Below are 27,955 nucleotides of genomic sequence, written 5' to 3'. Positions count from 1 at the left end.
ATCTATTATAGATCGGACATGTTACTTTAAACACTTTTGATTTCAAGTCACAATGAACAAATTAAGATAAAGATAATAAAAGAAGTGCAGCCATTTTTTTCTAACAGTTTTGGGCTTCATTTTTGTAGTATTTTATTGGCTTTAGGTCATTTGAACTGTAAACTATTACCGGTACACAGTAAGAAACGAAATGATTCATTAATTTTTATGCTAGTTTTATTGAACTAATACCAGATCAACTTTTCCATCAAAATCACCAAACATTTTATAAACATATACTCTACATTGTTGCTGAAATAGGAAAGATAATAGTAACTTAAGTTTGAGTATGTGAAATTATAAACTTGGTTTCACTTCTTATGGAATTTTTATATAACTGTGCCTAATTTGGAATGTTATACTGTTTGCTGTAAATACACGAACAATACAAGGGCTGAAGATATGAAAAACACATCAATAAATCACATATCTCCTTTGTGTAAGACAAAACCACATACACTTCTGACTCTTACTTTCAACTTTAACAGACTATTTACAGTAAACTTTACATGTAAGTAGATTAGAATACTTTACACAACAGAAATAACTACAAAATAGACTATCAGCAAAAAAAAAAAAAATTGAAACCAGGTAACTTCTATTTACAATAAATAAATTTCACTCAAGACATCAGTCAAACCTGCCTGAAATGAGCAAGATAACTTGGACGAAAGTTTGCTCAGTGAAAATTTACTACAACCACCTTTTCAAGAATCAACTACACAAAACTACATCAGTATCTGATGCACATTATCACCTGACATGATTTCATGTTCAGTTGTCAGTGATTTCATTTAACATTAGATTACACATCATTTGTTTGTTTATTACAACAATGTATCATGCTTTATTAAAAAAATTTTCAGGAAACCTTGTGGGTATATTTATGATGACATAACAGTTCTTGCACATTTCTATTGAATATTAGTCTTAATAAAATGGACACAAAAACAGAGCAGCACCACAATGTGTATGAGCAAATAAGTGCTGTTCTATCTGGAATTATAAGGATTTATAGTTGTATATATAATATTCATCATAAGTATTATGTAACATTCTGATTCAAGAACAACATTCTTTTGCAGCTCCTAATGTAAGAACTAGAGTCTTAGAGGCTCTCTTTCTGTCATGCTTGGCTACTAATGTAATAGATTTCTGAGAACTTAACTGTATAATAATTACACAGCAAAATAAAGCAGAATGAATTAGCTCTCCAATATATTCAACATAATGCACAAAATGGAAATATTCTCATTGTACTCAAGTAATAATGAAGGTTATAATCTTTAGATTAATTTATAAACAAGGGAATATCAGTACAATCTTAAAATATATTCACTAGAGAAAAGAACTTTTGAGGTAATATAAAGAATAATATGTCACACAGTATATCTGCCATGGGTGATGAAGCCTTTCTCCCAATGTCAGTAGTAGTTAGGTACTATTTATATCCTTATTTGTATTAACATTTATTATAGTGATAACAAATATAAATAAGGCATATAGAAGTGGCTGATATTTTTATTATACAATTCACAAAGAAATGTTGCATGTTATGACTTTAGTATTTCACAGCTAAAGAGATGATTTTAAAATACAGGTAAAGCAAACTTTTGAGTAGGTAAACAAGTTTCTTTGCATATCATTCTGTAGTAGTTTTTACTTCTCCATAATACATGTTACCATACATTTAGAAAGTTGTGTTATTAGTTCATAATTCCAATCTGTCTATTCTAGTATCAAATTAAAGAAAAGATTCCAAGTGAATCAGATGATTAATGCATGATTTGATCATATATTAAACTAAAATCCACAGCAATTCATTGTTTACAACAAGAATAAAACCATGACTGAGTAACATACTTCAAACTAAAACTAATGCAATGGAATATTCTTTGTCCTAATCTTGAATAATTAACTCTAAAATGGAACTGGATATTATAACATATTAGCAAATAGTACTAATGAAATGTCAGTATTAGCCATCTAAATTAAATGGGCACATTAAAATAGTGACATTAATACATCTAAACAAGAACAAAATACTGAAAACACCTTTCTTCTGATAAATATTCTGTAAGAGCACATGAGTGAGTCTTTATATTTAAAACAAATTGTTTATAAATCATAAAATATAATTATTCTACGAGAAGACCTGTGGTATTTTTTATCAGGTTTAGATTTTTTTTTTCTACAACAAGTTTATTTAAGCACAATAGTTTGAATTTATTTTAGAAGTTTCAGTCTACCAGGAATACCTTTTACTGTTAGGAAGTATCCATAAAAATTATTTAAATAACTCACTGAACTTTCACATTTTTTACACACATTTAGATTACTCTCAGTTATACATAACAGAAGCTACAATGGTGGGATCATAACTTATGAAAACACTAAATTTTTAAATTTATTTCCATTAATGTATTGACAAAATCTAAAATGAACTTCTCCACACATTTAATATTGAAGCCCAGGAATGGAAATTATATATCATTTCTAACGAATCTTAGCAGCTCATGCCAATGTAACACACACACATTATGTTCCCCAGGGAGAAAAGGAGGCAAAAAGCCATTATTGGTAACAAGTTATAAGTTACTGAAAACTTTATATAGCAGTACTGTTCTTCTGTTATTACATTATTGCTTACCTGAATTAGTGTATACTTCTATCCTTGAAGAATTAATATTAAACTCTACAAGAAACAGAATTGCTATAAGAACTAATATTACTTCAAATTCCTGAAACTCTCTTGAAAATGTTTACTTAAAATTGTGACATTCTGGAACAAGGCTCTGCTTCAATGCAAAATGAGTATTAGGAATTGAAAACTGTTTCAAGACATTCAACACTTAGGTTTCAAAACTAAATTTAATTTCTAACAGATTAATATATTTGAAACTATGATTTAAGTAAAATATTATTGCATGCACTCAAATTATAAAATTTCTATGTACTCAGAAACAAAAAGGCTTATATTTTATACACTAAGTTATTGAATTTATTTCTTCCTAATGGCAAAGATTTCTCATACCAAACATTATTTACAAAGGTAAATATAAAACTCGTATAATCAATACTTTTGTTGCTTTGGTCCTGTGTTAAAACTTGTATGGTAGTCACAAGTTTGACATATAGCTTTTATATTTTGAAGAATATTAAATATTTATCATCTTACTGATAATTTTGAAAATAATCATGTTTAATACTTTAATGTGATAATGTATTTCAAATATTATTAAAGCAATTCTAACTAGAAATTCCCTCACATTTATCAAATTCTTTACTACCTTGTCTTCACTCAGTAACAGTTATACATTCTCAATTAAAACTGGTAAAACAACAGTCACAATGTTTATCTAAGTAAACAAAAAGTAATTTTTGTTTGTTTAATCAATAACAATCTATAATGCATGACTTTATCAATAATATAATCTACAGTGTCATTAAGTTACTCAATTTTTTCAGTTAATTGTTTATCATATTTTATTTCAAATATTATTAACCCAACTTTTTTATCAAATTATGAGTATTGTTGATCTTTTTTCAAAATAATTTAATATAAAAAACACCTCAAGCAGTAGTAGTGCTTACATCATGCATATCTTACCATCTTTTAAGTTGCTTCAAGGGAAATTAAGAGCTATATATATAAAATAAAGGCAAATGCATTACAATCTTTAACTAGTTGGTAATTACTATGAATTCTTCCTACTAGTGAAGCTTTTATCAATACATTCTTACTACTGTACATTTCATAAACAAGGCATGTTACCATAAAAAATATACAAGTTTATTTTTTGAAAATAAAATGCCTACCATAAAATTAATTTAATGATGATTATAAACAAAAATTCAGCATACAAATATAAAATTTATGAAACAGACTTGCAACAATTTGAAGCTATATTTAAATAATTCCTAAAACAAATTCTTATGTAAAAATCCTGATTCTGTGAATATCTCATTACACCTGATGTTTATATAGTATTTTTATAATGTTTCATACCATTATAATATATATGAAAAAAAGTTATATCTCATGGATATTTAAAATTCTGGAGGGGAACCATATATATTATAAATCAATTTAGGAAAGTAACAGAACTACGTTTTTGTGAAAGAAATGCATATTCCTCAGCTAAAAACACCACATATCTGTGTAAAAAATAAATTGAACAGAAATTACATAAGTATTTATTTAAGAACTTCTCAACAGAAAATCAACATACAATTACCCTAAACCACATATAGCTAATTGCATATTATCTTAAAACTTAATACATCCATACGACATCAAATATGCATTTGAGATACTTTTTGAAGATACACACTCAATAAATGATACAGCTGTAATGTTACTGGCAACCTGTTTTGTTTTGTTTTTAGCAAAGTTACACACTAGGCTGTCTGCTCTTTGTCTTTTAAGGGGTTATCAAACCCTAGATTTTAGTGTCAAAGTCCATAAAGTTAACACTGACCCACCATAGGATGTTACTGGTAAGCATATAGCAGAAACTTTTATGATCTTAGAAAACAACTGCAAAAAAGTAAAGTGCAGAGATAATTTATAGAAATTTAAAATATTATCAACATATCTGCATTGCAAATAATGGGTTTAATATTTGTTGCAAAAAACATCAAGCAAAAATGTAGTAGCTACTGAACCAAACAACTTAAGAAGTAAATTTACATTCTTATGAAAGCTTTCAATACTGTATATACTAAACACAATGACAAATTTAGATATTTATAAACTGTGTAAACTAGTATCAAAGGTTTAAAATATTACTGGTTCCACAGAGATAAGAAACTTTTTAATACGTGTCAAACTACTGGCTTACTTTCAAATACACAAAGATATCTTCATAAATGTTTAATCACAAAAAGTTGATATCAGAGCATCAAGAATATCGAAGAAAAAAAACAAACATAAATTTACAATTACTTGTTAAGAATCACTAATTTCAAAACATGGTACATGATGTTTCTTTAAGAAATATTAATATACATATATATAAAAATTTAACTTTTGGTACCAAGATCAGAGCTGTAAACTATATTAAGTCAACCTATTATAACTTCAGGGCATACTTTATCACAAAATTTTTTTTATGAAGTTCAGCACATCATTCTTTACAAAAACAAACAACAAGTGTTCTCACAGTTTTCGACTTGTTAGAAGTGGTGCCATTGATAACAGTGCATCTTTGGTATTTCAACCATAAATATTACACATTTTAGCAAAGAAATTAGAACATCCATAACCTTTCAGTTGATAATCTCACCTCACTCATTTCTACAGCTAAGCCTATCCCATAAGAACAATAAAAAATAAACTGAGTATACTTCTGGCTACTTCTTCATCACTTTACAAGTTAAGCCTTCAAAACTACCATAGTCAAAGACTAGGATAAGTTCCACAGATATAGTATGAGGTCAAATCCTTCACTTTCCTCTCAGTATTCTTATGCTTGTCATCTGTTATTAATGTTAAGCATTTTAATACACAAATTCTATCCTAGAGTTCAGCAGCAAAATGTACCTTGTCACTTACTCAGTATGCTATAGTTAATTTTCACTCGCACAATTCTATAGCTTCAAGGAGCATGAAAGTAAAGACAAAAATCTAGCTATTTTCTGCCCAAATACATATCTTTGCTAAACTTACGGGACAGTTATCAACTTAATATGTAAACAAGTAATAAGTAAACAACTCATACATCTGGCTTTGTTCATTAACCTGAATAAAGTTCTCAATAAACTAGCATCATTTTCAGTATCTTGAAATGTCAATGAAATAATAATAAAAACAAAGAACTCAAAACACTTCAGAAATTATTTCTTATTTTCTAGTTAATGAATAAGTATACATTAATTTGTTCAAGACCACTATTCTTCAAACCTTAGGTGTTGTTGTAACAGGTCTTTCTACTTGCAAGGATAGTGAATATTCTCTTCCACACAATCAGTACTTTTTCAGCAACAAAGTTACATCACAGAATACCTGTTTACACATCTGAACAACTTGGAGGGCATTTCAAAGCTTTGATACTTCTCATAATTCTTCGTAAGTACCGGCTTCTTTGCCTTCTGGAACTCGCCCATTCGATCCAAGAAATTCCTCCAATCTATCAAGATCAGATGAATCATCCAAGTCACCACCTGAGCTCTTTTGATTCTTTTTCTTTTTCTTCTTCTCAGACTTATCTTTTTCTCTCTGTTTTTTATGCTTATGGGACTTCTTGTGGTGCTTTTCTTCACTCTGTAAAATTCACTCATGTAAATTAAATTATCTTACAAAACTAAAAAATAAAAACTTACAATACAAGAAAAGCCTCTGAAAAAGAAATTACCAAACTCACAGAAGAAGAAAAAAGAGTTTACACAAATAAACGTTTAGAGCTACTCACACATTTTTTTTATTTGACTATTCATGTCCTTCTTCTGAAAATATTTACCACTTTAATCTCTACCATATACACTTTATATCTAACTTTATGGTACTGTTAATTAAAACAATACAATTCATTTTACTTCATGAAAAGTAGAAATGATGAAACCTGTCTACATTTCAATAACAAGTAATTACTATTTAACAACATATGTTTGCTTAGGTACGGAGTGTTTAAACATGCAAGGATAAGAACTGCACTGCTAAGGGTGAGCCATCAATCTTTCTTATTACTGAAAAATAATGTCTTTGAAATAATACCTGAACACTTAAAATGAAAATTAGACTAATCAATTACTCAAGAAAAGAGCCAATTTACATCTATGAAAGCAATATTAAAAATCAACAGTAACTGTTACAGTCATGTATGATAAAGGAGGACACATCCCAATATGTTGGCCATAAGGAAATTTGTCTAGAACTGAAAGCAGTTGAGGAAATTTAAGTCCAATAGACAAAATATTGTACTCTCTTCAAATAAAAAGTTTCTCATATTGAAGAGAGAGAGGTCAAATTTTCTTTTGATACCTAAAGGGAATATTTGGACAAGTGATTCCCTCCATGTCATTTAAAAATTCCTTGTGAAGAAGAGAAAAATTATTTCTTCAAAGAAAGACTTCCTCCACTAAACTTGAAGTAAATAAGTAACTATTTTTAAAATTAAAGCAAGGACTTCTATTTTGTCATTGCCACTCACCACGGTAGAATTAACCTAATCTTAAAGTGTTCTGCTTCCCAATTTTCATATCACGTGTTTACTTTCCTCAGTTTATTTTTTGTTAACAGCAGTCAGTAAAAAATAAATCCCCATTAATGAGTAAGATCAGTATGTTGTAATACTCTAACTTTAACCAAACAACATTTATCAACAAGTTGAGAAAGAAAAAGAGCTTTTAGATAAGGAAATTAGAAACTTTTTTCTCTCCTCTGGTTATAAAATAAAAAAATAATTTGATAATCTATACAACAACTCTTTTTTTCAAAACAATCTTCTGTTAATTAGTTAAGCAAACAAACAGAACAAACTATAATACAGTAAATTACTCACTCTACTTTTATTTTTATGTTTTTTAGGTTTCGTTGAATTTGAGTCCTCACTAACTACTTCAGAACCCTCAGGAGTTGCACTAGGGGAAGACCTATTTGGAACTGGTAAAAAAGAAATTGGTATTAGTTTAACATTAGTGTTTAAGGTTACGATTGCAACACTTACAACTGTCTAAAACATGCTCGCAGCAAAGAAATACAAGTGAAAAAATATAATAATAAACATTATATATATAATATGTAATGAATGTAAAACAAATACCTATTCAATGAAAAAAAGCAAATACATAAAGTAGAAACAATTTATGGAAATGTATCTGATCTGTTTATGCTGCTGTTAAAATTTAGGAAAAGAATGAAAGCTATTATTATACATTTTTATATAAATATAAACTCTTAAAACCTACATGAAATAATTTACTTCACCAAGCATAAGGACTTTTTTTTACTACACTGAAAAAAAATTCATATCATTATTGCAACTTATGATAGTCTTCCTAAAAATAACATATAGTTTGTTTGTTTTTGAATTTCCCACAAAGCTACTCAAGGGCTATCTGCACTAGCCATCCCTAATTTAGCAGTATAAGACTAGAGGGAGGGCAACTAGTCATCACCATCCATCACCAACTCTTGGGCTACTCTTTTACCAACGAATGGTGGGATTGACTGTCACATTATAATGCCCCCATGGCTGAAAAAGCGAGCATGTTTGGTGTGATGGGGATTCAAACCTACAACCCTCGGATTATGAGTCAAATGCCTTAACTCATGTGACCATGCCAGGCCACTAAAAAAAATATGTAACTTCTATAAAATATTCTAATTTCTATATGTAATATTTCTATTAATTCTTAACTTTGGAAATTCTAAATATTTCTTTCTGAAAAGTATTCCTTTTTTTTTTTTGAGAAACAAAATATGCTCACTTTGTTGTTGTAGGTTTCAACACAATTTATTGATTTTCATGTCTTCCTACATTCTTGTAAAGCTTTCCAGTAAAGTTTTTATTTTATAGAATTGTAAAGATTGGTTTTGAAAAAGACACTGCATGGAACTTCCCTATCCTTACAATCACTGGGATATAATTTTTTTTTTTTTAATCATAGCAAAATTATGAGCAAGTTATGTTCTTTTACTGTTGATCACAATGTTTTACATATTATGGTTAATAAATTAAAAACATATTATATGCAATTTATATATGCAAACATGCATCTCTTCTTTGCCCATTGATGCACTTACTTAAAATGATAAGGCCTAAAAAACAGCAGCATTGTCAGTTAAACAAAACTTGATATGGTCACATGCAATCTGAATACACTCAGTTTTATAATTCTCAGTCTGATTTTGTTCCACAAAGAAAAAGTTCTTATTATACTTCAGATGTGTCTGGAAATAAAACTAATGGTTAATTCCATTGTTAAAACAAGTATTTATATAGTATACCACGTCTGTTGAACCCTCAGCTGTTGTGTGTGTATGGAAAACTGGAAGACAGATTGCTCTCAATATACAATTCAGTTAGCCTCAACTAATACATGTTCATATGGTAAAACATCAGCCACTAATTATTACAAAACATTTCCCCTACATATTAGTTTTATAAAAGTGAAAACATTTGAAATAATGCATCTTATTCTTGTGTTACTTTACAATACAGAAAGAATCACTATTTTACTGGTATATTGTGGCTCACACCCCAGCAATATGCATAGAGTACATTTCCTCTACACTGGTTTTCCACTTAAACTTTGAATTGTTCCTGTATTTTCAACAGATACAAATTCAAAAATAATTCCCAATTTATTCTATTATTTCCTCTTTTTTCTTATAATTTCTAGTGTAAAGTTCATGAACAATAAAAAAACATTATAATTAAGACTATAAATGTCCACCATCAATAACATAACTTATTTGCACAGGATTAAGTGTGTGACTTGCTGCTAAACGTTTGTCATCATAGATTGATTACTATTTTTTCTATAAGATTTCAACCAATGATTTTCTAATTCCTTGCCTTTCTATATTTTGATAGAAATCCTATCAATTATCTTATCATGCTGTCCTGACCATACACTTATCAAAGAACATTCACCATAGAAAAGGCAATAATATATACATTTAACAAACATTTGTTGAAATAAGTATTGTAAATGTCTAGCTATGTATTTTGTTACCAATCTAAGAACCAATTACAAGCTGTCTCTCAAACCTTTAATATGTTTACATTGACATATTTATGCCACAAAAAAGTTATGTTTAAAGCTTTAAATCACAAAAAATGTAGTTATAAATATTATTGATTAAACAAAGAAATATGAATCATATTTAGACAAACTTGTAACAATTGTTTGTGGTGTATTTATGATATGGAAGTTTTAGTTAACCCCTATATTAGTTTATAATTTAAGTTTCCCAAACAATATTCAGACAAGCTGACAATAAAAGTGACTTCAATCTCCCTAACATACCATTGTGATCAAACTATCAAAATACTACTGTCAAATAAAACTTACACTACAACCATCGATACCTTAACACTAATATATTATAAGAGGAGTTTGGAGATTTTTATAATCACCTTTTTATGTCAGTTTCTGACTGTATCAAGCTGTACACAGATTAATGACATACCTCATATTATCTACCTGTGGTACATAATATTACAACTTACTCTAAATGAGGCCTAGATAAGTAAACGAGTAGAAAAAATTATCTTTGTAAGCAAAGATTTCTGTATGATATTTTGCAATGTGCATTGCAGTATGGTCATAAATATTGCAATATGAAATTTCTGACAATGCTCACTCAATACTTACTACTTGAAGGGTTACTTGGAACTGCATAAGAAATTCCATATCTTTTTTCAAAAATACTCAAGTCTTCATTCTCTAGCCCAACAACCTGAGTAACTTTTGGCTGATGAGAAGGGGAAAGATCGTCACTGGAGGGAGACTGAATTCCATTGAGCTCACCTACATTATCCTGTCAGCAGTCAGTGAAGAAGAATAGCTATTGTAATTAATACGCGTTTCTGACACAAAGTACAAAAACAATTTGGAAGATACATATATTAGTTATTTAGATCAACAATTTGATAGTTTCATAAGTTAGGTAACTGTGATACAAGCTTTGGGGAAAAGTTTTCTTATACAGAAACAAATTAACACTTAAAAACACTAAATAAATTCTTCTACAGAACACATTCTTACAGATTACAAAACACTGTCAGTAAGATACTGCTTCAAGGACAAAATAACATATATATCATCCTAAATTACTTGTACTTTTTATTTAACCTTTCCAAAAAGGAACTTTTAACTATCTTTTAAAGATTATTTTATAAGTATCACCTACTCCTCATGCAAAACACATTGTACCACCTCAAATAAACTCTTTCAAAGTGAACTTCATGACTACACATGATTAAATTTTCACTGTTTTACTTGTAGCCTCATTTAAAATATTATAATAGTAGCTTTTCAGTTTTAATTTATGTACTAAATTATTTGTAGCTTCAGTGATATTTACACACTCTTTAACCTTACTGTAAATACATCACAATATATAAATACTGTCTTTTTTATTAATCTGATTGTACCCCACAATTGTAATTGTAATTATTTAAAAAAATATTTCAAAAATATAAAAAGAAACTATAGTTCTTATAGTTTTCTAACTACCTGCAAGTTAAAAAAAACCTTAGTTCAATTTTTGTTAAATAGCACATGGTTACAACCCTATACATGACAGCTGAAACTCAACCATTCTTTTATTTATAAACTGTTAAGAATCAAGTTTCTCTCCACATATATGAAGAAAGAGAAAATAAAATAACAATATAGTGTGTTTGTTCTGTTACAGACAAATAACTGCATAATACTGAAATAATTCTGGAGCCTAATCATACTGTTACAATTCATGTCAGACTCTATCAGATGACTCTGCATCTTGATAATAACACTGCAGTACAGTTGCATTGCAAGAGGCTTTGTCTTAATGTTGTCACGGCCAAAGCACACCACTCGTCTCTGAATGGCTTTCATAATCCATTTAGCATACAAGAGCGTCTTTATAACGTAATAGCACAAATATCCGTTTCACTGTCTAGATGCTTGAGCACTTCTACCCTTTTGGCCTCATTTTCATAAAAAGCAATTTATTTCTGTGTGATACAAAAGGTATTGATTAGTCTAGTTGTATATAGAGCTTAATTTAATCTTTGTATCTATTCTTCTGATCCTGAACTTACACCTGGTGCAGTACCCAGCGATTTTCATTAATCCCTTTAAAAGTTTTTTCATGGCATCTCTTAAAAATTGATTTTTTTTCATAGATTAACTGATATAATTTGTCAAGATATGTTTTATGCTTTAATGAAAGACATCACATACTGCCAATTTGCTTACCATTGCAGGGGTACAAATCTCTTTCTGCTTACCCATCTGTTTTTGTCTTTCAATACCATGAAGAACAAAGAATATCTCCATCTTGGAAATTATAAATCCCATATCTGAACACATCCTTTCAATCCCAGTGCATGAATATTTTGCATCAAATGAGGTTGTTACATACCCTTTCCAAAAGTAATAAACTTTTGGTGGCATTAAACAACTTATGAAATGCTACATATTAAAATGTTACATACCCTTTCCAAAAGTAATAAACTTTTGGTGGCATTAAACAACTTATGAAATGCTACACAATATTAAAATGTGCATTCTGCAACTGTAACTGTCTACCAGATGTGACTATCATATGACTTGATGATTTGAAAATTTAAAATTATTTTAAAATTATGTACTAAACCCTCTGAAGGAAAAGAGAAAGAAGTGAATTCAAAATTTCATGAAAATCATATGTAGTTATTATGAAACCCTATATTTACACTACTATTTGATTACATCAATCAATCAATTTTAGAAAGAGGTTGCTCTTAGTCCTTTATAGTAAAACTAAAATTACACTTACAAATCAGCTTCAGTTATTTAACAAAATAGGGGGGTCCTTACCTCTTTCTTTGGATGAGGTGATGTTGTATTTAGTTGAGATGGTATCAATGCTGGACTCAGATCAGGTTCGTCTATACATACAAGTTATTAAAATGCATGAAATTAGCTGGTAATTTCAAAATAAACCTCAGAAGCTTCCTTCACATAAATACCAAATAATTCTTTCATATAACCCCAGTCAAAATACATGTCAATGTACAATCAAAGTCTCATATTCAAAACCATAATTCAAGAGTGGTACGCTTTGCCAATAGTAATAGAATACAAAACCTAATTATCTCACTCTGTTATGACAAAACAAAAACAATGAGGTATATACTTCAGGAATTGACAATATGAACAAATCATAATATAGATTATGACATTCAGTACTGTCATGCCAATTCATGTTTAAAACATGTAAAAAACAAGCATTTCATGACCAAGAAAGACTATTTGCAATTAATTAGAGTTTGGTTCTACTGATAACTGATTCAAAAATATAAGAAAAAAAACAAAACAAATGTGAAAACTAAAGTTCAGACTTTATTGTATGCTTTATCATGGATATTAATTTTAAGAAATTCAGGTTGAGATATGACAAAGTAGGCAAAATTTAATAACATTTTAATTTTTATTCCCAGAATTGGACAAAATTTTAAGGATATCAGTAATGAAAACGAAAGTTTAATATCCACAATGATTAATAAGAAATGCACATCTGACCAAAAAAAAAAATAGTTTGTGCTTAAAAACTGAAAAAATTTTGTAACTACTAATTACATAGACATTTATATGTTCATTGAAACTGCACTGACTGAAACTGAAACTATACTTGTAGCTAGTTCCCATTTCACTTTACTCATAGGATTCCTTTAAAGTTCGCAATTTCTAATATAAAATATATGATATGCAAAGTTTTTTTTCCTAGTTTTCTTCCTAAGCCTCCAGTTTATGTTATAGCAATAACTTGAAAATGGAATTATGTAATCACACAAGTGTTTGCTAACTTAACCATCAATCTATATATCGTATATATGTACCTTGGAATCTTACATTAACTCCACACAAGAAAAAACTTTCACAAGAGGATCCTGGTTTACAATATAAACTAAACTTCATAAAATATTAAATCTAATATCTTTCTTCCTCACCTTCTGATACGGTTTCTTGTGTTCTAGTAATTATATAGCAGTCGTGTTCTTTTTCCCCATTCTTAACGTTTTTATGAGCTGGCTCTTCATCTTCCTCATCATTTTCTTCATGGATCACCTCACTGATGGGATGAACTATAATGTCTTCAGGATCCAATTCATCCTGAAATCCTGCCACCATTGGATTATCTCCCCCATCATCCTCACTGTCACTATCAATTAAAAAAGTTCAATATGATAATTTCATTTTGTTCCTGTTCAACCTAATGTGAAACAAATAACATGTGAAAGTTGAGTTAATAAAACATTAAAAAACTAACAGAAAAGTTACCATGTCTAAAGGCTTCATGGCAAAATATGGCAAGTAAGATAACTCAAAATACCACATACAGAAAAATGTAATGAGAAAGAGAGAAAGAAAGTGCCAGAATAATGTATATGGAGAATAGGATAAGAAAATTACTTTTCCAAAATTGGATCTTGCATCACAAATTCTGCTCTAGCTTTTTGTTTTTACCTGCAAGGGGCTTAAACGTTCATGTTATGATTATAATGTCTTAAAAATTAGGTCATTCCATTAAACAGTCTGTATTGAAAAATTTGATACCAACTGCAGATTTTATAATTTCAAATTTACTAAATGTATCTTTAAAGAAATTTGATAAGCTTTCAGAAAACATTAGAAAAGCACAGAAAAGTAGATCTTTAATAAAGTATTTCAACTACAGACTTGTCTATGAATTTATTTTAGTCTGTCTGAGTGTAAGGTGATTTTCATGTTAAGAATATAAATTTTTTTTTTCATCTTAAGTTTCACTATTTTATTTACATAACCTCTAGTACCTCCAAAAAATATTAAGTTTTTGTGGTAAAATTTTATGTCTATCAGTTACTTTCTCTACACTAACTATGCAGACTCTCATGTTCATTAGACAGACTATTTAACCATCACAAAAAATAGAAAATAAACCTGCCCTACCTCCATTTTTATTTCTACAACATCAGCAGATTGTTCTAAACAGTTTACATCTGTTTTAATTAAATTTTATCATTTTATTATTATTGAGCCATGTCTGACTGCTATAAACAGCAATAATTTATTCAGCAGGAATGTGGAGAATTTTAGGATAAACATTATTTCAGATTACATCATGCAACATCTAACTATATATAAGTTTTTATTTAACTTAAATTTTGAATGTTTATATATTAAACTAAATAAATGAAAAATATGAATACAAAAGGTTACATTTTCCTAATCTGAAATTGTATTTCCAATAGATATCCTCTTCACACAGAACTACTATTTCCTTCATGTGAACTTTTTATGACACTAGTCTTGAGCTAACTCCCATCTAAATTCACATGTTTAACATAAACTACACTGGTGCCTGATGACATTATCATAATACAACAGCCCTCCACCAACAGGAGGACAACATGCACAATAACTCCCCTTACACATCTGCCACCTTGACAATTTCATTTTTAAAGGAGCCAAGGAAACAAAAAATATACTGGAAGTGATGGAAGTCAGATGGGAATCTGTAAAAAAGATATCTCTCAGAAATACATTTTCAGATTATGAAAATATTAACTTCCAAGATGAAAACTCTCCTCCACACACAAAAATACTACAATCCCATGCTGAAGTGACATAAAACAAAATGTAGCCAGATGAGCTCTCTTCAGAAAGCACCCAAAAAGAAGTCCATGGAGTGTGACACCCAGTGGCAGAGGCACATCCATGGAAGACTTTATATCTCAACCAAGATGAAAGTGAGGGAAAGATGAAACAGTCTAAAGTGTTGCAAGGATCAGTGGGATGTGATCATGATGAACAGAGCATTCACACACAAATAGTCAATAACCAATCTATAGTGTGGTTCAAGCACAATCTGAACATATGATGTGTGTTCATCTTGGTTCTACTGGACAGATTCTGGCTGCAGTAGAAGGACACACAGTAGCTGCTTGAGGAGTGACCCACACTACACTAAGTATCAAAACACCACTCTACTTGTCATTATATTGTGCTAAGCCTAACCAATGAAGATTCTCCATGGTCCACCATTTCAGGAGGTAGCAAATGGTAAGTGACAATGATATTCCATACTACACTTGAAGAAAAACGGAGGAGAATTTGCACTGAGAAGACTCAGAGAAGTGCCTAAATCCCCATCAGACCACCAGCTAGAAAGTTCTTTTACAGAAGACAGTGCAACGAGTGACTATAAAACCTATTATTGAAAACAAGCAAGTTCGACCTAAAGAAGCAGACAGTCACTTCTGTGATGACTTTTCCATGGTAATCCATGAAATTGGTACAATCTGGATCAGACAACTAAGTAAACTTGAGAATACCTGAAGTAGACCTGAACACCCCATTTCAAAGTGGGTACTGGTAGAGGCAGGGAAGATGGGTTGAACAGTCCTTTATCCTTTAAGCACACTTTGGGAGGAAACACCAGCCACCTAGAGAGATTCTGATCAACAGAAAGAAAATAAATTATATTTTGTCTGTTTCTTACCTATTTCAAAGATGGTGGAATGATTGAAGAATGGCAATTAGTGGACGTCAGAATCTTGCAGAAGGTAAAAAAGTCAGTTGATGAAGATAATAAGTGATGAATATATGAGGAGTCATCCACTTTCCTGCCTAAAGGATCTCATTCAAGAAGTGGTGATGGTGGGAAGTAAAAGTGGGATGGATGACAAGGTACCAGAAAAGGCAAAATATAGTAGACAAGGCCATCTGATAACCATCAATAGTATATACCAAAAAAACCATGGTGAAACACTCAGATAAAAAAGGCAGAAAGATAGTTCACAGTATGATAGTCAGGAGGAAAGAATGGCAAATGGATCAACAATAAAAGCACTGTCACTTTCAATGATTGACAAATATAATAGCTGGAATGAATTAAGATGAAGCAATATATAAAAGGCATTGGGTGGAGGAAGGTGAGTCTGGATGCTAAATGAAGAAGCAGAGAGAGCTAAGGCTAAGCTGCCCAAAGAGATGTCACCAGTAGGACTCAATAAGAAGTGTTGTGTATCAAGGCAAGGAAGGACTCAAGAAATGAGGACAGGCATTTAGAAAATGGTAAGACTAAACATGACTGAATGCATCTAGAGCTAAAGTCAAAGGGACAGGGGACCAGAATAGAGGAAGCTGAGTTGGGAAGAATGGTAAAAGCATCTATGAGAGGTATGCCAAACTGAAAGGAAACACAATGAAAGATCAGAAGGTTTAAAGAGCAATATGGTTGAATAAATAATATGTTCCAACAGAGAAAAAGAATCTGCCAAGGTATATTGCTCACAGAATGGCAGGCAACAAGACAAACCCAACATGAATTAATAAGAAGAGAAGGTCCAACAACCAAAGGCAAAGCCCCTGGAATGGGTCCCCAGTTGATGGTTGATGTAGGAAACAACCTTGGAATTGTTAGAGTGGATGATAACCAAGTGATCTATCAGTAAGGGTATGAAATAGAAATATGTATGACAGACAGCAAGAAGTTAAAGAATGTTGATATGGAGCATATGTTTGTCCTGCATTGAAACACCAGAAGCCACGTGACCATTCAGAGAAGAGCACCAACCTGACAGGGAGGCACTGGCAAAAAAGTGGAGGTACAGTGTGGGGGTGGTAAGGTGGCAAAGGTAGTATTGGCATGGTCCAGTAACCATGACAGTTGTTCCCAAGAAAGAATCCAGTGGTCCTGCAGTGTCCACTGGAAGAGGTCAATCTCCATTAATCCTAAATTTTTTCTCACCAACTTTTTTGTCCAAACAATAATTCATGTAGCTTCAAATACACACTTTAAAACACAAACAATAATTCAAGCAATAAAATAGAATGCCCCAAAACTACTAAATTTAAATGGGCTTTTTAATTTGTCTATAAATGTTTAGACAATTTCCTTACTTCAAGGAGCACTGAATTCATTTTCCACTCAATAAAATCTGCTTTTGAAATGGCATCTTTTATTAAAATAAATTAATATTAAGACATGATAATCAAGTACTACACAAAGAAAGCCTTTCTATTAATTATAAAAATGAACTACTGACAAGAAAGCATAAGTAAACAAGTAATTTGTAAAGCATAAAATGTTAGTGAATGTAAACATTTTATTAATATTTCAGAAATCTGAGAATGGCTAATGGCTTTCATCTTAAATTTAGGACTTGGGACTAGTTTTGTCAATCTTGGTGGGACCTTCTTCATCTGCCATATGAAAATCCAACTTCATAAGTTCATGTGAACTGTTGCAAAAAAAAATAAATAATAATAGTAGAGGAACTACTAAACAAACAAATAATTCCAATGAAAAGTAAAACATAGCAAGAAACTTCACAAAAACATAGCAATATTTGCTTCAAGAACTGAAAACACACCTAAACAATAAAAATGAGAATTATACTGCAATGGAAGAGGGATCTACCTATACTAGTATAGAGGGTGCATTGGGATTGGTGGAGGGTGGTCAGGTAATCAGCACATTTTGTTGCAATTATGCAAATAACACAGGGGTATAAAAAACTGGTGCACTGTTCAAAGGACCTACTAATATATAAAGGGGTTAAGATAGCTATAACAGAAAGGAGGTAATACCATTGTGAAATATAATTTTTTTCTAAAAAAAAAAAAAACACCTGATAATTATCTGATAGGTTATTGGGAGCTTATAAGGATTCTGTATGTGAAACTTGACAATTTTCTGATGCATAAATCATTTTCAGTCTTAAAATCATAACTACTTCGCATGTTGGATAGTTACTCAACATTAAAAAAATGCACAAGAAAAGAATTACTAAGAAATCTCAAAACAATAAACTGATACTTTGTATGACAAGGGCTGGTAACGTTTACTGATAATCTGCAAAATTTCACAAAGATATGCAAATGGTATTACAAGTTATAGTGTGAAAACTATAACAAGGAACTGAGCCTGTTGTGAGAGAGTTAACAACTGTTTCACAGCAAGAAAGTCTCTAAACCCACATCACAGATTAACCAACTTGTGTTTCATATGGGACATAGGAAACAATTGTATAAGTGATGATTACATTGGCTTTAATACAGTGAGAAACGTACTTATCACTGTTTATAAATAACAGAGACAAATACCTTTAACATTATCACATACTGGCTTGTAATGGTACAAGAAAAGAAATCTACCTTTCAGTGTTCTTAAACCCTTCACTACAAGAAAGTCAATGTGCATATCGGGACTTTTGGAGAGTTAGATTCAAGATTTAATTATACTACTTTATTATCATTATATATGAATAAAAGTTGTTATCAATACACAGTTAACACAAGATATTAATATTATGAGGAAATGTTTTTAAAATCCCCTTGTACGAGAATTGTGACATTTGTTCTCAAAGTCTTCCTGCTCTAATTTATTTAACCATCCCTCTGAAAAGAACAAAACTTAATGTAAATTACTCATTATAACATAAATATCATTAATGCAAAGTGTACATTTTATAATTTTCAATTTCATTTGTTTACAGAACCTTATACTAGAATATCACACCCATTCTCTTTTTGACAAATTGTAAATAGTTCTCTATGTTTTATACTTTATTATTAATAGCCAACAGAAAGGTAAACTTTTAATCTATCATGACATATTACATTATACAGTTTTAAATACAGAGAATTGTCTATTTTGCATCTAGTTCAAAATTTCACTCCCATAATTCACATCAACACACTTTGCCATTATTTTATATTTTCTTATCTCATAATTAGAAAGCCAGGAAAATTATGATAATTATAGAATATTGTTTGTTTTGTGTGTGTAATTATTTTCTTTTCTTTTGTCTATTATTTAGTTAAATAAGAATTATTTAATATCATAATAACAGTAGTATAAAAAGAAGTAGGCTTAACTTTTAAAGATGGTCAATAGCAAAAATAATCCACTGCACTCATAGTAGTAAAACAAAAAAGACCTAAATGCTTGTAACAGGAATAAGTTGGCTTATAAGGCAAGAAAACCTACCTGTCACTGTGTTCCTGAACAGCTGTTGCACAGTAATCTACTTCAGAGGTGGATTGATTTGCATCTTCTAAAAAGGATTTAAAGGACTGATCCACATGGCTCTCAGGAACAAAATCCTCTACTTTTTCAAAACGTTTCCCAGAAGCTGTAACAACTGTAAGGGGCTCTGGTGATGGAGCTACAATTTAAAATTATAATTTTTATCATTTATAAATACTTCTTTTATTATAAAACTCAGCTCCTGAAATGTTTATATCAATTAAAAATAAAGAATTTTTCATCAGAATATCCTTTAACATAACCATCCCAGAACAAGTTAATTTTAGACATTTACAAACCACACACTTAAACTGAATTGCAATGAAAAGTTTAAATGAAAAAAGTCAGAGGGCATAACAAGAGTCAAAAGCAAATTTATTGAATATATTAACTGTTACCATATTAATATGAAGAAACACCATAAGAAAAAAAAAAAAATCATTCCACCTGAAACATACAGTAAACACTTTCTTTAGTGCATAGAATATTTGTTATGAAAAAAAGGGTTCCTTGCAATGTGCATATTGCCACTAAAACATCGTAAAAAGAATAAAATTTATTGAACACAGATTACTCACTATAATACAATAAACACCTTAAGATTAACCCTACAATGAGGGCCTAGAACTAAATAAAATCATCTAAAACATGGAAGCAAAAAGTCATTTAAAAAGTATAAGTTGTACCTGGTTTATTTTCATCTTTGGCACTTGCTGAAGATTTGTTGAAAAACCGTGACATAAAACTACCTTGTTTTGGTTGTTCCTTAGAAAGAAAAAAACAACATGTTTTTGATTGTTTAGTGATGATTATATTTATAGAGTTTTTAAAATTTGCTCTCAATGCTTCCCTTCACTGTCTGGTATAAAAAAACAACAACAATTAAGTACAAATAAACAACAATTTCAGAAACCAAATTGTTTGCTTGTATCAAATACAATATTAATTGCTTGTACATGTCTTAATATCCTTTGCATCTGTATTGCAAGCTTACAATTTTATCAGCATCAGAAGCAGAACTCCACAGAAAAATAACAAAGAGCACAAGTTTAAAAGTATTAAATTAGATGCACTATACACCTCTAGAAACAAAAAACGTAATATGCACTTAAATTACCATTATTATAGTTGATTCATTACATATATATATATATATATATATCTAAACAAACAAACATGTAATACATTTACAGGAATTTCTATCGATGATGCTGCATTTCCTAGACAGGTGGGAACCGTGGGTGATTTTGACACATCTGATGATGATGGCTGACCCAAAGCATTCGGGACGGAGCTACTTCTGGTTTTTGTCTGCATGCTAGCAGGTGACTGTGATATTGAAGTTGTTGACACGTTTGAAACTAAAAATACCCCCAAATAAGTTACTATAAAGTTAATAAAGCACACCAAAGGGTCATTTTTTAGGAATTTAAAGTAGTTTTAATTACTGAACAGAAAAAGTCTTTCATGAATAAAAATGATGAAATGGTAATTTGTAACCAGCTTAATAAAAATAGAAATGAACTTAAATAAAATGAACAAAGCTACAAACCACAGAACCAAAAATAGTATTACAAAATAATACTTTTAATACATATTTTACAAAATGTTAAACTTTTTTTCAAGGTTTACACCATGTTTTATTGTTAAATAAATTCATTTATAAGTAGCTTAAAATGGAGATATGATATTGGTATATGGATTCATTTCTCAGTCTAAAAGAATTATCAACAGTTGATAAATACCAATTATAAGTACAAAAATATTCCACAACACACTTATCCAACCATGTTTTTCAAAACCAGAAAAGAAAAAAATTCTTCTAATGTAATGAAGTATTTGCAGAGAACACAAATACTTACTCTTAACATATCCAACAAAAACTTACCATTTGATGTGGAAGAAGCTGAAAACAAAGACCCATTAACCTGGAAAGGTGAGGTGGGTGATGACAGTTCTGATAGTTTTGGGGCTTGGGATTCTGCCATTTGTCTTCGTTTGCTTATTAAGGCATCCAAAAACCTATAAAGGAAAGAGAACACTGATTAAAAAAAAAAAAAAAAAACTGTTCATTTTTCAAAATTTACCCAAATGTTTATACACTGCTTATACCCAACACTGCTTCCACGGGGCAGAGACTCAGGATTTAAGCTGTATTGGCAGACCTTATTATGTAACATAATTCTAAAATGAGCTAAAACTCTATTTTTAGCATTTTTAGGTTGAACTAAAATTCCACACACAGTTGTATAAAAAACATTTCACAGATTTAGTGATGCTACCACAAGTTTTTGACTCCCTTAGCACACAGTAGTAAACCTAGATGTATATGTGGTGTTGGGTTGTTGACTTTCCTGTTTGGTCTTGGCTAAAATCAAGTATAGTTTGTTGTGCTCTTAGCTATTTGCTCCCACTCTTTTTTTTTTTTTTTTGGAGTAGATACAAAAGCTTTCACCTTGGCATCAGTAGAATAATTTTAATCACTTTGATCAATTGTACTCTACTGCTTTCATCACAGTAATGCTAGATAGACCATAATGTAGATTCTAGCAAAAACCCACACTTCAATTGATAAAAGCACCATCTAGCTGTTTCAAAAGCTTGTTCTCCAATATTCAATCTCTGTTTCACTTCTTCAAATGTCATCAACTAACATAGCAGTGCATGTATAGTTTTTCTCTGAATACATTTATCTGGCAGAACTTGTATCTCATTGGCAGATGAGAATAGATTTGTATCAGATTTCTTACAAATGTCATTTCCAATCACGTTAATAAGACAATCTGGATCTCTTGAGAGTAACATGGTGTACAGAATCCTTAATACATAGAGTCATGCAAAATGCAAGCAATTGTTCTTGTCAAGAGCACTGAAACTTAATGTCTTCCACTGAGCTTCTTCATTTGGAAAGTTTGATGTCACTATGTATTTGATACAAATGAGCTGCTAAGTTGAACAAACATTATTCCCATGCCTTGTTGGAGTACCTTGCATTCTTTCATCAGTATCACGAAATCCCAGGGATACTCAAAAGTATCGCAAGACATTTAATCTTCATCACTCTCCAAGGTAATAGTGTAATCAATCCTTCCTTTTTGATTTCTTGCCTTTAATTTGTTTGCAGCTGATTCTCACCTGCTTTTCATGCCATTTCGACCTCTGGGTCTAAACTGTGGCATCCACACTGTCATCGAAGGCATTTCCCACAAGTATCACACATACACACTTAATACTTACAAGTCATTTTCTTCCTTTCCTCCATTAATGTTGCTTTATCAATAAAAGATCAGTACACTTAATGTCAGTAGTACATCAATATCCATTTTGTGTCAAGCTGTGGATCTTGTTTTCACAAAAGGTGTGGCAATCACCTGCTTTTTTGTCCAATCAGGTTTGGATAAAAGTATTAGCCAATAAATAAAATGGTCCAGTATGACTTAACAAATTAGGTTCTGTAAAATCCTGGGTGCCTGGCCTGTGGAAGCACTATTAAAACAAAAGAGTTCACAGAAGTTTCATTGGCACAAACCTTGAGAAAGAAGTGAAAAACCTTTATATAAAACTTCCCATATCAGAGTAATAAGCATGATGTTACATTACAAAACAATTAATAATGGCTTTTAACACTTTTCACCACTAGCTACCCAACATAGTTTAATAATAATGTTCATAACATACAAATATTTTAAATAAATATAACAAAAAATTAAATTAAAAGCATTTTCAAACATAACAAGTTACCATGCTAGTATTACAGGTATAATACAAATAATGTTATAATTAATCCTAAAATTAACCCAATAAGATTTTAAACACTATTTTCATGGGTCAATGACTTTGTTAGCTACAGGATTCCTAATAACATGGGTTACACAAAAATGTGAACAAAAGTACTACAATTAATTCCACTAATTACTACTAGAATTTCTTATATACCTTTTTTGGCCAATTCTTTACACCAAGTGTTGGAATAAATAAAAACAGACAATTTCTTAATAAAATACAACAGAGGGCAGAAGTGAGCATTATCTGTACAATTCTGTAATATGAGGTATAAAACTTGCTGTGCTATAACCCAGTCAGACTGGTTAGTTTTGGTTCCGAGAGAATAGTTTTTTTTCTACAGTGGTATATACAAGACAAAGTATCAATGAAATGTGATTATTATTTTACTGTAAACTCATGTGTGTGTTTTGTCTATCAGATAAAACCCTAATAATTTCTTTTGTCAAATTTCATGTAAGGCTGCTCAAGGGCTATCTATGAGTCATCTCTAATTTTGAATTGATAGATCAGATTTCCTCAAACGTTTCTTTGCTGAGACCCTCTTTAAAAACATTGTAGGCTGTGATGACTCCCCTCTCCAACACACACATACAAAAATGATAGCATTATTTTAATTATTTTTTGAATTGCTCGCAAAGCTACTTGAGGGATACCTGTGCTAGCCGTCCCTAATTTTGCAGTGTAAGACTAGAGGGAAGGTAGCTAGTCATCACCACCCACCACCAACTCTTGGGCTACTCTTTTACCAATGAATAGTGGGATTGACTGTCACATTATGACATCTCCATGACTGAAAGGGCAAGCATGTTTGCTGCGACCGGGATTTGAACCCACGACCCTTGGATTACGAGTCAAACGCCTTAACCCACCTGGCCATGTCAGGCCTGAGTGATAGCAAATTACTGTACATACTTTAATATATCTGTTATCACCATGCTTTTTATAGTCCTGTGCCCTCTCCCCTGTAACCCTTGTGACCCCCTTAAGATCTAATTTCCAAGTTTGAGAAGTGTTGAAACAGAGGGAATGCAGATAGCTAACATCATCCACCCCAGTTTTTGACTAATCTTTGCCAATGAACAGCATGAATGACCATCACATAATAACACCTACCAACTCCCTTCCAGCTGAAAAGGTGAGGTTGTTCGGTGATGGGATTTAATCTAATCTAATGAGCATTATGCTTCATTATTTTTAACATTATACATCTTTAACAATTATCATTTTACTTCCTGGTGTAAATAGAGCTCTACACTTAACATGAGATTAATATTTTAAACAAGTACTACATTTTGAACAGTAATTTCTAGAACCTTTTAAAATTCTAGAAATTTATACATTATATATTAGATGAAACTATAATGCTCTTAAAAATTGCAAGAAATAAGCTAATGCAATTCCTGGCTGTATAAAAACATAACCTTACTAATGTAAGCTCAAAACCTTTAGCTTATTTAACTCCATACTCACAAGTCATAATTCTGTTCCTCTGACTCTTGTAGAACATCTAGTTCTTCCACAGTAGTTTCTATCTCCTTGGAATTTACTTCTAGTTGTCTTACTAGTGTCTCCCTCTGAGATAAAAAAAAGAACTAGATGACACCATTTTATCCCTCAATTAATAAAAAAAAAAAAATCATTTAAAAATTATAAAGATTTCATTTTGATGTTTTAAGAACCAATAAAAAATGCTTACTTTGTTGTACATTTCAAAACCTTTTTATGCCTTCTTACTTTATTGTAAAAAATTTCTAATAACATTTCTTTAATACTTTAATTTCCATCAAAGTTTTGATTTGCAAAGATGGCTTGCAGATCACAGTGAACTCTAAACATAATTTTTTTTACTATACCAAAATTATAAGCAAGCCAACTGTTATTTAATTGTTAATAGAATATTTTGCATAAGTTTTAAATCTATTTTATATTCATTTATGTGTTGTTTTTTTTGTCCATTCAAACAGTTAATTCAATCAATAAGGTATATCAGGCAGCATCCTTGTCAGCAGAAATAAACTTGATATTGTGAAATGCAAAATGATATAACTAAGCACCTTTTTTTCTTTTTCTTTTTTTAACACAAAGACATTTAATATCATACTGCAGCATAATAATTTAAATGAAGTATGAATATATAAAGAAAGCTTTTGGCAAGTTTCAATAAAACATCATGCTGCAACTGTGGTAGAACTTCTTCACAAAATATTTTTTTCCACGAGTAACATATAAGACTAAACTTTTATCACTTTAATGAAATCTCTGTACATATCTACACTATATCAGTTGAAAGCTGTACTAGTTTATACCATTGAAAAGAACAAATAAAGGTTTCATTATGTGTATAGATAATTAACCTATTGCTTCTCAAAACTAACATATAAGCAGTAACATTGACCCATGGAAACTATGGCTAAAAAACAGTAACTGGCTAAAATAAATAAAACTACATTTGTGTTGAAAGTACAAGGTTCAAATTGGCTGTATTTTGTTCTAAGCTATTTCAAATTATCTCCAGTGCCACACATTATTATTATTATTATTATTATTATGAGACAAAATTTTTAAAAATCAAATTGAAATCAACCAATAAAAAAAATGAGATTTTTAATCATTTTTTCGTATATAATAATTATATAAATAAAAAAATGGTTCCAAAGTTGTTTTATTATGCACAGAAGAACAAATGCAATTTTTATCATTAATGGTGCAATTTTGCCCTCGATGGTGCAGTAAACCCAACAACATTGAGAGGACTGAACATCCATTTCAATACCTTCATAATCTACAGCTTCTAAAAACTTAATAATGAAAATAAATACAAAATAGTTAATACTAGTTACAGCATGCAGTATTTATGTTGAAAACAAGTTACTGTCCCTAAAACATTTAACAACAAATTATAATGAGTAAAACCAAGGTGAAACAGATAAATAAATGATTATATATATAACATTAGAGGAAACTAACTGACCTTTATTAAACTTATAAACAATCAACCTTAAATACAAAGGTTTATTTGTATGTTTAGAATTATGCACACAGCTACACAATGGACTATCTGTGCTCTGCTCACCATGGGCATTGAAACCCTGTTTTTAGTGGTGAGACCAAAGACATACTGCTATACCACTGGGGGACTGAATAGAAAGAAAGCAGGATCTTTTATGTTGGTGTACTGAATATGAAAGACAATTATTACAAAAATACAAACACTTACTACAAAGTAATAAAAACCTTATAATCCAAACACATTTGAGAAAGGTCTACCGTTTGGAAGCTCTCAGGTTATAGGGTTTTTATCACTTAGTACTGAGACTTCTTGAACCAACATGTTTTTATGATATCATACAAATACTTAATACGTACTGATTTTCCTTATTGTAAGAAATGTGTATTATTAAGGTGTTCTGGAAAGCTATTTTCCTCAACTTGTTTGTAATTCTTTGAAGCTTGAAAGAGAAGAAGAACTTGTTAACGTGAAACTCCATCCAGTATTTTACTATCAGCATGTGTCTCAGCTTTATTACTGCGTATTACATTATGAAGATGTCCAAAACTTAAGATGCATAACATAATAATAAGTATTGCAATTACAAACCTGAAGTTCTAAGAAAGGAAGGTTGCAAAATTTGTGAAGAAACTTCAGACCAAATCCATTTCTCATTGATGATTCAGCATAACGAACTGCTGCACTTCCAGGAGGCCTGAGAAGAAACTTCACAAATGAATATAATGTTTCTAAATGTGTTTGATTACCCTCAATAATAAATTGTAATGGTTTTCAAATAGGAAAATTGTCTACATATATTACTCATGATATAGAAACAAATATTTTCTTTAATGGTGTGTGCGTGTGTGTGTCTTTGTACACATACACACTTGCTTATACACCCTTTGAACTCAAGGAGAATATACAACTGGTGGAAAAAAAAGATGAAAGTGTTTAGGTAGTCAGTGATGGAAACTGGTAACAAACTATCATATATCCCATACATTAAGGCTACCATAACTTGTGAATCTTATCAGATCCAAAAATGTTACTGATAAATGTATATGTTGCAAATAATATTTCCCAAAAGTAATATCATTATTTCCATTGAGTGTTTAATGGGCCTGTCTTGTTTTGGCAATATTCACAGGATACACAATACATAGAATATAAGAAATGTGTATATTGTTTAATGCCATCTTGTCATTTCCAGCATGAAGTAACAAAAAAAGCACATAGGATCTCACATGAAGTTAAAGAGAGGTCAGGTACACTCAAGAAAACCCCTATGTTATTCCCTGGGGTGCTCCAGTGAAATATCACATATATTTAGAGTCAGTCAAAATCTATATATGCATGAAAGACAGTTTCAAAGAATATTTTATTTTTTGGTCTACAAAAGTTTTTTGATCTTTTCATTGCAAAAA

The 27,955-nt window shown here is 30.6% G+C and overlaps 1 protein-coding gene across 4 annotated transcripts in view; it reads right to left on the bottom strand.

Annotated features, from left to right (window-relative positions):
- Positions 1–198: 198 nt before the first annotated feature.
- LOC143244973 (rab-like protein 6) overlaps positions 199–27,955 on the bottom strand; it is a 49,926-nt gene continuing 22,169 nt past the window's right edge. For 2 of the 4 annotated variants that reach the window (XM_076490606.1, XM_076490605.1), the window contains exons 7-17: positions 27,138–27,243; positions 25,010–25,113; positions 21,642–21,775; positions 20,939–21,114; positions 20,440–20,518; positions 19,715–19,892; positions 13,689–13,900; positions 12,556–12,626; positions 10,363–10,528; positions 7,542–7,642; positions 199–6,304 (exon numbers count right to left, since the gene is read on the bottom strand). In XM_076490606.1, the coding sequence (XP_076346721.1) occupies positions 6,098–6,304; positions 7,542–7,642; positions 10,363–10,528; positions 12,556–12,626; positions 13,689–13,900; positions 19,715–19,892; positions 20,440–20,518; positions 20,939–21,114; positions 21,642–21,775; positions 25,010–25,113; positions 27,138–27,243 (1,534 nt within the window). In that variant the 3' untranslated portion in view covers positions 199–6,097. The remainder of the gene's footprint in view (positions 6,305–7,541; positions 7,643–10,362; positions 10,529–12,555; positions 12,627–13,688; positions 13,901–19,714; positions 19,893–20,439; positions 20,519–20,938; positions 21,115–21,641; positions 21,776–25,009; positions 25,114–27,137; positions 27,244–27,955) is intronic. The other 2 variants (XM_076490609.1, XM_076490608.1) reach the window with 1 other exon arrangement.

The sequence above is a fragment of the Tachypleus tridentatus genome, chromosome 2 (assembly GCF_004210375.1).
Source record: "Tachypleus tridentatus isolate NWPU-2018 chromosome 2, ASM421037v1, whole genome shotgun sequence".
NCBI classification, from domain to species: domain Eukaryota; kingdom Metazoa; phylum Arthropoda; class Merostomata; order Xiphosura; family Limulidae; genus Tachypleus; species Tachypleus tridentatus.
Note: the sequence above shows the minus strand (reverse complement) of the source record. Positions and strands in the feature narration are given on the sequence as shown.